This window comes from Anarhichas minor, unplaced genomic scaffold (assembly GCF_050575085.1).
Source record: "Anarhichas minor isolate MPS153535 unplaced genomic scaffold, ASM5057508v1 ptg000030l, whole genome shotgun sequence".
Taxonomy (NCBI): Eukaryota; Metazoa; Chordata; class Actinopteri; order Perciformes; family Anarhichadidae; genus Anarhichas; species Anarhichas minor.
Genome location: NW_027466476.1, coordinates 10835688 through 10850897, shown reverse-complemented (window position 1 = coordinate 10850897; position 15210 = coordinate 10835688). Strand labels below are relative to the sequence as shown.

Below are 15210 nucleotides of genomic sequence, written 5' to 3'. Positions count from 1 at the left end.
AAACTCAACGGCTCAACTGTCAAAAAAAATGTTAACGGAGGAACCGTGAATTTTAAGCTTACATTTTTTTTTAAGTATACCAGTGGGGTATAAGTTAGCTCGAACGACTATATAAAATTGTGTTTATTGTATTTCATTTCCAGTAATGCGTCTCTACCATCTTTGTATACAAGATGATGCTCATCCCGCTACTTCCGGTGTGAACCGGAAGCTGTCTTTCGTTGTTTACATTCTTCGAGGGGTCCAGCCTAGGTCCAGCTAGCCAACTGGAGATTATAGCATCTTTTATGACAGCTTTTTGCAAAATACCGGTTAACAATTGACCAGGATTATGTATTTATAACCGCTTTCATCTGTATTTCATCTCCGTCGTTCCTTCGGGCCATGGCCTTAGCTCGCTGCTGGTGCCGTCTCTGGGTAACATTACCGCTCGTCCTGCTGCGGTGGCCGGGGCTGCTGGTCGCGGCGGAGCAGGTCGCTCTGGTGGAGGTCTTCCTGGAGCAGCGGCCCGTGGTCAGCGCTCTGCTCCAGGGGGAGGTGGTGGAGGAGTCCGGCAGGAGCTCCGAGGACCGAGAAGAGCTTGAGGGAGAGCTGGTCCTGGTGAGTCGGTCAGAGGAGAATCATTTATTTATTATGCATGCATGTCTTTTATTGTTGTTTAGCTGTGTCTGACTGATTTATATATTTCACATACTCTGCATGTTTTTATGTTTTGTGCCTCTGACATGGATGTGTTTTAGTGTCTAACAATGCAGCATAATATAGTAACAATACAGCAATATGTCTTTAGTCCATGTTTCTATTTAACATAGTTATCCCTCATTTTATTTGCTTTGTGTGTGTTGAATTTGAGAGCATCAATTTACATCTCTGCATGTGGAACTCATGATCCTGACAGTAAGAAGTAAACAGGAATGTGATATTTAAAATGTTGTTTATATACTGCGGTTTTTCATTATGATAATTAATCATTTCATCGTTTATATATTGCCTGGTATAATAGTTGGCAGCAGGCATGCTGTTATTTTCAGGTTTGAATTTAGTTTTTGATTTAATGGAGTGAATTTAGGTGGTTTTGTTTGAAATGAAGGACACTTTCCGAGGAGCCCTTTAGCAAGGCAGCTTTCAGGTCCAAGTGTTCAGCTTGTATTCTGTCCTCAGGTTCAAGAGGACGAGGAGACGCAGGTGAGCGGAGGAAAGGGAGAGGAGGACACCAAGGAGCAGGAGCTGTGGATCGGGGTGGTGCCTCTGCAGGTGGAGGACAACAAAGCCTCCACCGGAAACCAGGAGTCCTTCACTGACGCCATGGTCAATAAAGTAAGACACTCACCTTACTCTAAAGCTGTCGTGGATTCTGTTCACACTGATGTGGATTCATACGACACTCTTAACGTGCAAACCTCTCTGTTAAAGATGAAGCGAGCGTTGGTCCTCGGAGCGTCTGCGCTCATCATTCTGGCTCTCAACCAAAACACCGTCAGCGAGGTAAATCTCCTCAAACTCAGTCAGCAGCTCTTTTCTCACTTTTCATTTCATCATAGTGTTTTAGAAACCCTGGCGTTCACATGCTTTAGGAGTTCTTGCAGTTGTTGTTTTGTGTGTGTTATCAGACACGCCAACATCAGAACAAACTGAATCGAAGGCGCTCGATCAAGAAGAGATTATGGATTATATTGAATTTGGCTCGACACATTTTTTTGGGGGGAAATGATAAAAAGCTGGCAGAAAATTGAAGCTTAAAAGACACTTTGTCCAGGTCGTATTCAGGACCATAACATCTGTTTCTGTTGCAGATGGATCTGTCTCAGGTGCTGTCGAAGCCCATCATTGTGATCCAGACGTCTGAAAACGTCACCAAGCTGATCGGAGCTCTGCTCAGGTACAGAACACTTTATTATTTATTACTGCCAACAGGGAAACAGATACTTTCACACACACCTTTACTATCATATCACTGCTAAAAAGCAACAAAATGCAGTTTGTTTTATGAATCAGTCGAGACAATATCACGTGTCACGTGCTGCCTCAGGTGAGGATTTCAGCCAACAGATCAAACAAAGCTTTCACTGCATGTCAGTATTCTACACTAGTAACTCAACAGTAACCAGGTTAAGGCAATGTTTCAGCTCCAGCTGTGTCCTGTACCTCACTACTCTTTGAAATGTGTCCGTATTAAGTTGAGAGAGTTGTTTACTTTCTCGTTGAACGGATATTTCCGGCTTCAAATGATTCATTTTGTATGGCTAGCTACTTGTGTTACCACAGCTTCGATCACTGGTGGTGAAAAGGTTTGGTTAAATAAAAAAAATAAACATGTTTACGTATATATATATACACACATATATACTGTATATACATACATACACACACATATATATATGTATATATATATATATATGTATTGAACATTGTCAAACAAAAAGCCAGTGTAATCATAACATGATTCAATATTATTATTATTCATGAATCCATAGTGATGGAGAATCTTTATTCGCACTAAATGACAGTTCTCTCTCCACAGGGGTCTTCAAGCGACAGCAAAAATCACATACAAGACGATCCTGCAGGACAACCTGGTGAGCTCCTCAATCTATCCGCTGACTGTGTGTTTCTCAGTTGTTAGCACCCTCCAGTGGTGAGTGAACAGATGACAGGCTGAGCTGACAGTGAGCGCATGCTGCTGTGTGTCCGGGCAGGGAGCCACGCTCACGCTGTGGTCCAGCTGCGGTCGATCGAGAGGAGGCCGCTACGGAGAGTGGCAGGGGGTCATCTGCACGGGAGAGACCAACTCTCAGGTCCAGGTGGGGGAGCCCGAACGAACATCAGCAATGTTGACATGTTTTCTTAAGGTACCTGTAGACACATTTAAGTGGCCCCAGTGGGAACTTTGTCTCTTTGTCTGATAGATCAGCGTCGGTTGGGTTTGAAGACTACTTTATATTTCCTGAAAATAATCACCAACGCTATAAACTATTAATTAGACAATAATAATGCAGATATTTTCTTCATCATGTTTATTTAATTGTGGCAAGCCAACATCTTGTTAGCGAGTAATTGAGCAGCCCTACCAGAAACATATTCTGCGTTGTGTGGTGCTACAGACCGATCCTTCAGGGGAACAGTGAAGGTGATGACGTACTGCTGCTCTTCTCTGTGTACCTGTAGAAGTACCTGCAGCAGCTGTGGGACACGGTCCTCCTGGTGGCTCTGATCCTCAGCACAGGAGTCATTGTTCAGGCTCGCTGGCAGAACCACGAGCATCAGAGGAACGATGACCTGGAGGTAAACACCCTAACAATGGTGGACAGAGACTAGGTTCATTCACTGAGGCACTGTACTTAAGTACAATTTTGAGGTACTCATTACTTTAATATTTAAGTTTTCTGATTCTGATTTCTCCATTCTACATATCTTGTTCTTTTACTTTTGCTACTTTCAGTGTATTTTGATACTTTTGTCCTTTAATCAAGTAAACATTTTTAACGCCTGCTTTTACATCCCAGTAACAGAGTATTTTTATATTGTGGTTTTGCTACCTGAGTTAATTTACTGCTGTTTTATTATTCATATATTTTATTGTCTGACAGCTTTTTGTTAAATACAAACGTTTATTTTATCCCGTAGTTTTCAAAGGTACTCTTTGAATATTTTAGGTTGAACAAACTATTGTACTCTTCTGTATCTGTGAAATACTTTTACTTCACAGGCAGTTCATTTGTACACTGTGGACACGATCTTTGTTCGAAAGTAAAGTGGAGCGTCGAGGGGAACAAATCTCCGGTCCCCGTCTAGATAACATGTTCTGTGGTGTTCTGCTGTGCTGCGTTCTTCAGCTCTTTCCTAAACAGGATGTCCTGAAGAGAATGTTGTCCCTGAAGACCAAAACGTACCGTCAGCCCAAACCGTGGTGTGACCCGTCCCAGCCGGCCGAGACGGACAACTGTGCCGTCTGTCTGGAGCCGTTCAACAACAACCAGGTCAGACAACACGCCCACATACACACAAGCTCTGATTTAGACTTGGCTGTATCGATTCCCAGGTTGAGTTCAGTAGAGCAAGCGGTAATATCACGTGAAAAAGACTCTTACTCATGTATATCTTGCCACTGGTTTGGTTTCTCTGCCTTTGTCATGAAAAAGTTAGTGAGACAGACAGTCTGTGTGCAGGACCGGTGATTCTGCAGTGAATGTTGTACGCTGTAACGTGTCCTGTGTTGTGGTCTCAGTGTCTCCGGGTGCTGCCGTGTCGTCATGAGTACCACAGAGACTGTGTCGACCCCTGGCTTCTGCTGCATCACACCTGTCCTTTGTGCAAACGCAGCATCCTCGGTGAGTTCACTTACACATCACTGTCTGTTGACGTTTGATGCACACAAACGTCCCTTTGCATATTGACTGTGGCGACCGCTCTGCCACTCATTAGGCCCATTGATGAGAAGAACAGCAACGAAGAAGTGGAATTTTTTAGACGGTGTCGCATCAGTGAAGTTCTCCAACAGCAGCAGAGCAGCTGTCATTACATGTGGCTGCTACTTTTTTTTATGACATTTATTATGACATACTGTACTGTTCTGGATATTTTTAATGGCATACTATATGATTACTTTATTTTGTACTTTTTTATGACGACTTTTTTTTAAGCCTTACTCTGCTATGATTCTTTCTTCTGGCATGTTATACTATATCTGTTATGACATATTATAGTATAGACTTTTATGTTATGCAAAAGTCATAGTATAGTATGTCATAATGTCAAAGAATTGTAAAAAACTCATTGTATATATCATGAAAATTGTCAAAATAGAATAGTATTTTATTATATATATATATATATATATATATATATATATAATAAAATATATATATTATGTCGTAACAAATGTCACAAACAAGTTACAGTATGTCATGTAAAATATCTCCAAAAATTCATATTTTTTTTTTTTTAAATGTCAGAAAAAAAGTCATAGTATTGTATGTCGTATAGTTTTACATACATAATGTTATAAAATGTTACAAAACATATTAGTACATTATAAAAACTGATTAATAACTTAAGTGTGTCATCAGGAAGTGAATTGATTCATTGTTTCTTCTTCTCTCCAGGCAGCGTTCGCAGAGATAGTTAACGGTCGCCTCGCCTCCATCGCCGCTGACGTTCTGTGAAAGTCTCGTCTCTCCCTCAGTGACTCTGACCTTTGACCTTTGTGAACTCGCCGCTTCCTCTTACCGGCTAACGGGATTTAGAAGCAAATATAAACTCATCACAGCAGCTGGTCGGCCAGCCGGACCGTGGAGGGGTCAGACTTTTGACATCTGACCTTTGGGTGGGTGCAACAAAGTCTCACAGACATGCGGCTGTAGCGTGAACACAATACTGTGAAGTACTGTACGAGTACTGTTGTGTGTAAACAGTACTTCTTCCTGGGATCATGTTACTGTACACTTCATTTAAATATTTGTTTTTATGCGTGATCGAGAGCGGTGAACATGTGACTCTTCACACAGAGACTTTCAGTTTTTAAAGCTGATAACGTGAGCGAGTCCTCCAGAGTCACATGTTCCCGCATTCAAAGCTTTACGGTTCAACGTGGGACGTACTGACGCACCAGTCAATGTCACGTTAGGGCCGAACGATGTCAATAACTTATTAACAGAGCTAAAACGTGGTTTTTATCTAGTGTCCAAACTCATAGCTTGCTATTTAATGCTATTTATTGAGGTTTAATAGTTGTAGTCCAGATGTAACTACAGGTGGTAGCAGATGTGGAAACAATGTTTGCACTTGTCCTTAACATGCCTTACATGACTTCACTGCAGAGTGAGAGAAAACACAAACACACCGTATTCATACTTTAGTTGTGAATGTTACAGCAGTTGCAGTTTTAAACTATATTTGAAAGAGATTTCAAACAGGTGGTGAACATTTCACAGAGTCAGCTGGACTTTCAGCCTCTGATTATATTTATCTGCTTATTTCCTTTTAGAAGGTCTGTGTGAAGGAAGTCAAAACCAGTTTTAATTTAATATTCAAACAGGTGGTCATCTCATTCATCACGTGAACGTGTCTTCTGGCGTACGGCTGCACAGTAATAACCTGAGTGATTAGTTTCGTACTTAAACATCTTGGATCAGGTGCAGTGAAATGTGTGAATCATATTGACGTACAACTGTTGGCAAGAAAGCTAATTAGACTTAAAATAGAAAAATGTGATTACTTTTACATACATTAAAAATCTACATCGGTGTAAATTGTAGATTTCTGTGCAGCCGTACTCTGCAGCATCTTCATTTTACTGTGAAAGGAAAAAGACATTTTTGCCAGTGACGACTCAACAAACTCCAAGGATGTCAAAAACAAAGTGTTATTGTATTTATTTAATGTTTTTTTGCAACATCAACTCCAAGAAGCACTTACATGTGCTTTGTTTTTTTTGTTACAAAATGCTCCGATAGATCTGTTCTCTTTATAGAAGATAGTCTGTGCAACATGTCGGGCGACATGTCGGAGGGTTCCTCCTCGCAGCCGGTCTGTAAGAGGCCGTGAGGCGCCTCCGTACAGCACGAGCTGCCAAACACCACGTCTGATCTCTGTTGCTGAAGGCTGGACAACAGCGGTGGGAGCCGGCTTCTACACGAGCTGCTCATACAGGACGAGTAGTCGTAGTGAGAGACGCACACAGTCTGCCGCTGAGGTCCAGACTTGATCACCAGGTCCGTTCATTGTTCTTCCAGCTACAGAACGAACCACAGTCTCTCCAAACAAAACACCTGGATGTTGCTTCCTTTTATTCCTATGTTGTCTATTCGATGATGATGTCACACAAACATCTTAATAATAAACTGATTTGTTACTTGGCAAAAAATAAAGGTCTTATTCTTTGTCCTCGGTCTCTGGCTCTCACGACTTTGTTTTTTTTTTAATGAGCTAAGAAAAGAAACCTCCTCGAGGCCCGATCCCTAAAAGCAGATGTTTAGAGTGTAAACTAAAGCACATCAACAGCTCGCCACCTTCTGTGGCTTTTTCCTTCAAGTGAACACGGTGACTTTGTGTTTGTGGGGACAAATTTAAACCAGACCAAACACCTGAGCCCCAGTTGTTCTGTCCCTTCACCGACTCAGTCAGTCACTTTTGTTTCGAGCAGCGGGTCGTCACGCCGGTCACGAGGGGATCATGCCTTTGTTCCTCTTGCGGTCGGCCATGTTGCGGCGGTTGTGGTTCGCCCCGCGGCTCTTGTTGGCCTCCTTCTTGCGTCGGTCCAGTAATGTGTCCAGGTTCTGTCCTTGGCCTTTGGGTTGACCCACCACGCTGCTGGGAGGACGCTGCTCCGGCCGGAAACTAAGAGAGTTGAGAGATGATAAAGAGAAGGCAACAAAAGGTCAGCGGACGTCCTCCGACACCCAAGACATTCTGTACTGACTTTTTATTACATAGCAGTCACAGTACAGTGTCCTACGACTAAGTCACACTACAGATACTTTAATGCCGTACTATACTGTGACAATAAAAGCAGATGTTTGGAGTCTCAAACACGTCGAGCTGCTTGTGAACATTATTCTCCTGAAGGAAACGCAGGAGGACAGAGTGAGAGCTTCTCACCCTTTCCTTTGATGCATGGCAGCTCTTCTAGCTTCAGCTCTCTCCCTCAGCAGAGCCGGGTCCTGAACAAACTGGTCCCTGTTCACATTGTTCTGAAATACAATGGATTCACATTGTTAACACATGAAGAACAAAACATTCATTTAAAAAGACTCCATGAACCTGAAGGATTACAAAGCTTACAGCTGGTAAGATGGTCTAAATGTGCAATTGTAATCTATTATAATGATGACGTGAAGATAATCAGAAGTTTTTTTAGCATTTCTGATCATTATTAACATAATTGTTAATTATAAGCTCACACTTTTACCAGTTTATTATAACAGTTATGTATAAAACATATACATTTTAAAAAGGTCTTAGTTTAAACTACGTGCATAATAATCCGGTAGGATTACAACGGCTACACTGGTTAAAATAAATATTTTGCATTAAAATGTTTTTCCTCTGTGATGCTGGATCTCCTGTTTTGGAACGATTCAGTACCTGTAGCGGCACTTCCTCCTCTTCATCTTCACCCTCCTCCTCCAGCTCTGGTTTGTTTCCTTTCCTCAGGATCTGTGGAACCGTGAAAGGCCTGAAAATAAAATGAGAACAAGTACTCTGAATAAGTAGCATCCACCACAAGAATCACATATTCCAAATTTAAAAAGCATCCTGTCAAAATGAAAAACGTGTCATCATGAACACAGGGCTTAAAGTTCTCCAGCACTGGGTTTGAAATCTTAACTTTAATATGATCAGGCACTTCCTGACTGCTATCTGATCACCCAAACACGTTTTAATTAAAAGTGTGTGTGATTTACCTTCTGCTCAGTAAGCTGTCTCCATCCAGGTCGTTGGCTCCCACTTGGCTCATGTCGTACGTGTCGTCGTACTCGTCGTCGTAGGCGTCCAGGTCGTAGGCTTCGGCACTGTCACCGGGTTCAATGACGACCTCGTCCACCACCGTCTCATAGGCCTGGTATCGAGCTTTCTGCTCCGCTATGTGCTGCTTGTCATTCAGCAGCTCTTGAGCGCTCTCCCCTTTCCTGCAAGAGGAAGAAAACAAGAAGAAGAAGAAGAAGAAGAAGATTACACCTGAGCTCAGGCAGTCTCACCTGTCCTTCACTGTCCTTCACCGTCTTTACACACAAGTAGATGTGCAGTTTGTAAATGGTTTTAAATCAGGTTTTTGAGAGGATCTGAACGTCCTACTCGGCTTCTATTAAACAGTTTGAGCAGGATGTTTATAAGCACATGAATCAGGTAAATGTCTGAGTTCATAAAAGTAGTCCCGGGCTCTTTACTCCTCCTGTGCGCTCTTACCTCCGGCCCTTCCAGATGCGAGACATGTCCACCTGGTCTCTGCGGAAAACGTCAAACTCATCGTCGTCAAACACGTTGGATCTGACATTCAGAACATCTGGAAGCTCCTCCTTCACTGGCCTGAAGGGACAGAAGAAGAACGGGGTCAAAGATGGTCGACTCACCCTTAACTTCAGTATTATCCACTCCTTTCATACCACACATCATCTGTATAGTGTAGCTGCAGCAAAAATGCATTTTCTTTACTGTGTGTGTGTGTGTGTGTGTGTGTGTGTGTGTTCACCTCGGCATGGCCCGGTCCATCTTGTCCAGGTTGGGGGCCAGCCGGTCCTCCAGGATGTTGTTGATGACCAGCTCAGAGCTGTAGCCGTACTCCTGCAGGCAGGCCAGCAGGAAGCCTTCGCCCAGATCCGGCAGCAGCTCCCTGATACACGACAGCAGAGACTCGAGCTCCGCCTCGCTCACCGCACAGCCGGCACCCTGACGACCGGAAATACATATATATATATATATATACATATATATATATATATATCTCACATACATATATATATACATATATATATATATATATATATATATCTCACATACATATATATATATGTATGTGGGAAACTACAACAGGAATTTCTCACTATTTTTGTTATATTTTATAGACAAAGCGATTAACTTCAGCCTCACATTTTAAGCAAACATTATGACATTATTTGTGAAAACTCCCTCAGCTAACTACTTATAATAAATACAGGACACTCATAAAAACTTATTAAATTAGCTGTATTAATCACAGAACTCACATTGTTTCCTTTTTGGGGAACATACAACATGGCCTCTGCTCCCCTCAGACTCTCTCCTCCTTCTGGCTCTCTCTCCTCCTGAACTTTAAAGCCGGAGGAGGTGGAGGCGGCAGCACCGCCCGCTGCTCCCTGATGCCGAGTCTGGCTGTGCGGTCTCCGTCGCCCCACACTGTCCCAGGCGCTCGCCACCCCCTGGAGCAGGTAGGACATCCTGGTCTCATCACTGAGGGAAGGAGGCGGTTAAGGAAATGAAATGACTAATAATAGACATTATAGTCTGCTACCGACAACAGGTGAAAGAGACAGTAGTAATACTTTATTTCTTTAATAAAATAGTTTCCTCTTTAGTTCTTTATTCAGTGAAGTTCTCTGCAAAGAAATACTGAAGGCAGAAGAAACAGTCACTGGGTCCTAATTCGCTGCTCCAAAATCAAAACAAGGTCTGCGTAGAGGCGTTTGTCTATTTAAAACCGTAGGTGTGCTTCAAAACGTCAGAAGCTTTCAGCGTGTTTGGGCCTTAAGCCATAAAGTCTGTTGTTAGAGTTCCTGCTTTAAGCGTGAGAAGGATACATGAGAGGGAGGGCCTGTTGGAGGAGGCTGATGTCGTCTGCGATGGAGAACTGCTCATCATAGTCCGACAAGAACCTGAGAGGACAGAACAAACCTCTTCATGCACTTTGTCATTGCACTTAAAAAGAAAAAACACTTGTGACATTTAATGAGGACTAACTAACAAGCCCCGCCCCCCGCCCCGGAGCCTCGGCGGTGACCCCAGATCTCAACCAGGAGTTTTACCTTTTCTCAGGTAAAAAAGATGTGAAATGTTGTAGGAGCTCCTCTGCAAAGGTTTGCATGTTTTCTCCCCTGCAAGGCAACAACATCCAGCAGAATTAATTTGTGTGTGTGTGTGTGTTATGCCAATCCTGTTAAGATACACGATGAGAGTGTGAACGCCTCACCCCTCCAGGATCGGCTGCAGGCAGGTGTGGTGTAGCAGCAGGTGAGCCATCTCCACTATCTTACGACAGGAGTGGGACAACCTCTTCCACAAGTCCTCCTGAAGACTAAAGGAGGGTTTGGGTTTCATTCATTAAGGTATTCATCGAGTGGGTCTCAATCTTTTGGCCTTTTTAAAGCGTTATATTCATCAGACACCCACCCTTTATCGTCAAAGTTTCTCTTCCTCACCGCGTTCTCGAGGTCAGGCACAGCGGACTCATAAAACGAGGTCAGTCTGTCAGGAGACAAAAACAAAAACGCTCACGAGAAGCTTCTTCCGGAGGTGTAGCTGCGATAGCGACAGTTATACTTCATCCGTGTACTTCTACCTGCTGAGGAAACCGTGGGAGTGGAAACTGGAGCAGGCGGCGGGGAAGATGTCCAGGAAGGCATGGATGGTGGTGGTGGAGTCACACAGGTACAGAACCAGATCTACGAGATCCTGAAGAAGAAAACACACAAACACGATCAAAGACGTGAAGCAGATAAAACTACTGAGCGTTCCTGTCACCGTCAGTAAACCAGATAACTGAATATCCAAATATAACATTTCATATCTTCATCAACTCGGATTTAAAACCTTTTTAACGCCAGTTAAACAGAAAGTTTAACTCATTTTTTGAATTGAATATAAGATATTAAATCGTGACATGTTCGACCCATTCAGCGCCTGGATTTGAAGACTCTTCTTTAACTTGTGGACAAACTATACATCTACAACAGAATGAAATTATAACCCTTGCAGAAAGGGTGAGTGATGCTAACCTTTTAAATTCTTACATGTAAAAACAGATTACTAACGAGTTCCTAAGGAAAGCCTGATTTATTTACCGAGGCTTAAACGAGAAAAATGTCCTCCATGTGTTGTGATAATAAATCAAGTTATATCTGAATAATCACTGTCACAGAGAAGCTATTTACACACCAGAGCAGCCTGTTTTGTTAAGCCCTGCATGCTGTTTATGTCTGTAGATGTGCGTGTTGGTCTGACCTGCTGGCTCATGGTCATGGCAGTGCGCTGTTTCTGTGAGTTCAGCTTCATCGGCTCCATGGCGGCAGCTCCCTCACAGTAGAGACCACACTTATCCAGGATGGTGTCGAACACCTGAGGAGGGAAGAGAAGGAAAGGAAAGGAGAGAGGAGACAATATATCATCTGTGTGTCTTTAAATCACTCCTTGGAAAACCCTTAATATCTTTTACCAGTCTTACACTTTTTAAATATGATCTCACCTGTAACACAGTGGGAACCGTCTCATCCAAGTCGACGTAGTAAGACGGCTGCTGGGTAAAGATATTCTCTAAAAAAATACATCGTTATGAAAGTTAACAAATAGTGACAACACACATTAAAAACTACCAATCTTCACTCCACATTCTAATCACAAAATATTCCATTTAAGTCATCAACATACTCCGTAATGATTAAAAACAGCTCACCGATCATCTTGTTCAGCAGCTGGCTGTTGCCCTTTCCAAAGAGCACACACAGATCCAGGATTTTGGGAATGTCAAACAGGAAGTTCTCATAGATAATTTCTCCAAACACAGCCGGGGTGAGGAAGGTCTCCTGTGAAACAGGAGCACAAAGCAACCGGTTCAACAGTATGTGAAGGCTGTGTACTTAGGAGTGGCTTTGACAAACACTATGCTCATTTGATTATGCAAACAATAACTGGTACGTCTGATGAGTAGAGCATTGTTCCCTCTCTAGAGTTCATATTTGGATGCTGCTCCTACCTTGGACTCCTTGTGTGTGGCCATCCGGAGGAAGGTCAGGAAGACGGCCCTGTGGACGCAGCGCTGCATGTCGACCACCGCCGGAGAGGAGGGAAGGGCGGCGAGGTCAAGGCCGCGAGGAGCATGGTGCAGGTACGAGTCCAGGCACCTCTGCAGAGAATCATCGAACACCACCTGGTGGAGGAGACGAGAAACGTCTGAATCTATAGTGTGTTTTCATTCATTCACATTTCTTTCTTTGTGGCTCAGAGAGATGTTTGCATATTAACAGCCTCTCACCTGACACCAGAACTTGTCATGGGGCAGTGCAAGTAGCCAGTCCAGGTCCTCCGTGATGAATTTGGCATGTTCCAAAAACTCCTCCGCGTCGGCGGGAGAGCCATCTTCTGGCGGGGGTTTGTAAGGCACGAAGCAGCGCTCCTCCTTCCTGGCCGGGTGCTGAATGTGGAACAGAGAGCAGCAGAGGTTTGACTCTCATAAAACTGGTCTTTGTGAGAGGCAAGTCTGGTGATTCCTGGAGCACCACACACTGATGTTTGAGTGCATTTGCTGTTTAAAAAGAGGAGGTTTGACTCACCAGTGCAGGCAGCGTGTGCTCTTTCCCCAGCGGGCCCGGCTCGGTCACCTGCTGCTCATCCAGTGGCACTCGGGCGCAGGCCATGGCTCCTCCCTCTCTAGTTTCTCTATTAAATCACAGCAATATTGGTCATTTCAGCAGACCTGTAGGTGTTTAAAAGGTATATCATTTATATTTTTAGCTAGTTAATAGTTTCTCAATTGGATGTCTATTGAGTATTGAGTATTATACGGTATATCGGATCTATAGTGTATACACCTAATCATACAGCTGTTTAATCTATAATATCTACTGTAAGCATTTCTTTAAGTTACACTCTGTACTACAAATCTATTAGTATATCTGCACTGCTTACTATGGGCATACTGTCCATACTGTATATGTCTTGTATGTATTTATACCCTATAGTGTTTATTCTACTCATACTATATTTTATTCTGTATACTATTTACTGCTTTTCACACTTCTGGTTGATGTAGTCTCAGTAAATTGCGTGTACTCTTTGCAGTGACGATACATTTAATCTAATCTAGTCTAATGTTTTTAATCAACAACAGTACCATGGTCACATACTTGTACATTAACTAGATGTCAGTACCATGGTCACATACTTGTACATTAACTAGATGTCAGTACCGTGGTCACATACTTGTACATTAACTAGATGTCAGTACCATGGTCACATACTTGTACATTAACTAGATGTCAGTACTGTGGTCACATACTTGTACATTAACTAGATGTCGGTACCATGGTCACATACTTGTACATTAACTAGATGTCAGTACCATGGTCACATACTTGTACATTAACTAGATGTCAGTACCATGGTCACATACTTGTACATTAACTAGATGTCGGTACCATGGTCACATACTTGTACATTAACTAGATGTCAGTACCATGGTCACATACTTGTACATTAACTAGATGTCGGTACCATGGTCACATACTTGTACATTAACTAGATGTCAGTACCATGGTCACATACTTGTACATTAACTAGATGTCAGTACCATGGTCACATACTTGTACATTAACTAGATGTCGGTACCATGGTCACATACTTGTACATTAACTAGATGTCAGTACCATGGTCACATACTTGTACATTAACTAGATGTCGGTACCATGGTCACATACTTGTACATTAACTAGATGTCAGTACCATGGTCACATACTTGTACATTAACTAGATGTCAGTACTGTGGTCACATACTTGTGCATTAACTAGATGTCAGTACCATGGTCACATACTTGTACATTAACTAGATGTCAGTACCGTGGTCACATACTTGTACATTAACTGCATTTTATAATCTGTAGAGACAATTCTCCTTTAACGTTACATTATGACTTTCTGACAGATTAGCAGGTAACAGAGTCTAAACAGCTGAATCAAAGGGAGCTTCTGTTAGCTTGTAAGCTACACACAGACACTCTGATTAGTTAGCTAAGTCAGTCGCCGGCTAGCTAGCTAACTAGCTAGCCGGCGACTTTAAAACCGTCCTCTCGTGGCCTTATGTGTATAATAATAATTGTAACGTTACCGGACATTATAATTATGATAAGTTAATACATATGTTCACCTGTTATAACAAGACTCTCTCTGTAAACTCGCTCAAGCCATGTCATCAAAGTCGTCGCAGCTCTCGACAGTTTCGTTTCCAGACAAAATTCTAATCACCGGTGTTGGACCCGGAAGTGACGTAGCGGTGTTCTTCTTCTTCTTTTACATTTCAGTGTCTTTACTGCCCCCTGGTGGGCACCAGAGCGCAGCACTAGTGTGGTAAACAGAAATGTTTAGCTAACTTTGTGTTTGTCTGTCATAAAAAGTATTTTATTGCATCCTCTCCAGATGCTGTTTTGCCGTAATGGAAAGTAATTAAGTACATTTACTTAAAACTCAAGTACTTAAATACAGAGCCAGAAACCATCCCTGTGCAAAAACCCTGTAACACTAATATTCATTAGCAATCCAACATGTAAATATGTCATACCTCACAATGTACCTAGATACAGTACTTGAGTAAATGTACTTAACGTATTGTATTTTCCACAAATGAATACTTTACTTGAGTACTTCCTTATTCTGCTACTTGATACTTCTACTTTATTTGATGACACACTGCTTTAACCCAGGAACAATACATTAGCTTTGAACCCTCCAATAATATAATAGTAATACATCATT

General features: G+C 42.4%; 2 protein-coding genes across 5 annotated transcripts; one reads left to right on the top strand and one right to left on the bottom strand.

Annotated features, from left to right (window-relative positions):
• Window positions 1-125: 125 nt before the first annotated feature.
• rnf215 (ring finger protein 215) lies at window positions 126-6887 on the top strand. 4 transcript variants are annotated; one of them, XM_076104843.1, is made up of 10 exons: window positions 126-600; window positions 1162-1317; window positions 1414-1485; window positions 1794-1879; window positions 2522-2576; window positions 2697-2849; window positions 3166-3282; window positions 3834-3977; window positions 4226-4328; window positions 5107-6887. In XM_076104843.1, exons 1-10 carry the CDS (start codon window positions 385-387, stop codon window positions 5160-5162), a joined length of 1158 nt encoding a protein of 385 aa, XP_075960958.1. In that variant the 5' UTR covers window positions 126-384; the 3' UTR covers window positions 5163-6887. The 4 variants fall into 4 exon arrangements, with proteins under 4 accessions (XP_075960958.1, XP_075960962.1, XP_075960960.1 ...); XM_076104845.1 differs by having other exon boundaries at window positions 181-600; window positions 2697-2801; XM_076104844.1 differs by having other exon boundaries at window positions 181-600; window positions 5103-6887.
• Window positions 6344-14725, bottom strand: ascc2 (activating signal cointegrator 1 complex subunit 2). Its single transcript, XM_076104839.1, has 19 exons — window positions 14606-14725; window positions 13017-13122; window positions 12719-12877; window positions 12440-12613; window positions 12140-12269; window positions 11933-12000; window positions 11692-11805; window positions 11030-11142; window positions 10861-10935; window positions 10661-10765; window positions 10497-10565; window positions 10272-10346; window positions 9702-9924; window positions 9188-9384; window positions 8905-9024; window positions 8403-8627; window positions 8083-8173; window positions 7597-7688; window positions 6344-7335 (listed from the first exon to the last, which is right to left on the bottom strand). The coding sequence occupies exons 2-19, from the start codon at window positions 13098-13100 to the stop codon at window positions 7158-7160; spliced, it is 2292 nt and encodes a 763-aa protein (XP_075960954.1). The 5' UTR covers window positions 13101-13122; window positions 14606-14725; the 3' UTR covers window positions 6344-7157.
• Between the last annotated feature and the right edge of the window lie 485 nt (window positions 14726-15210).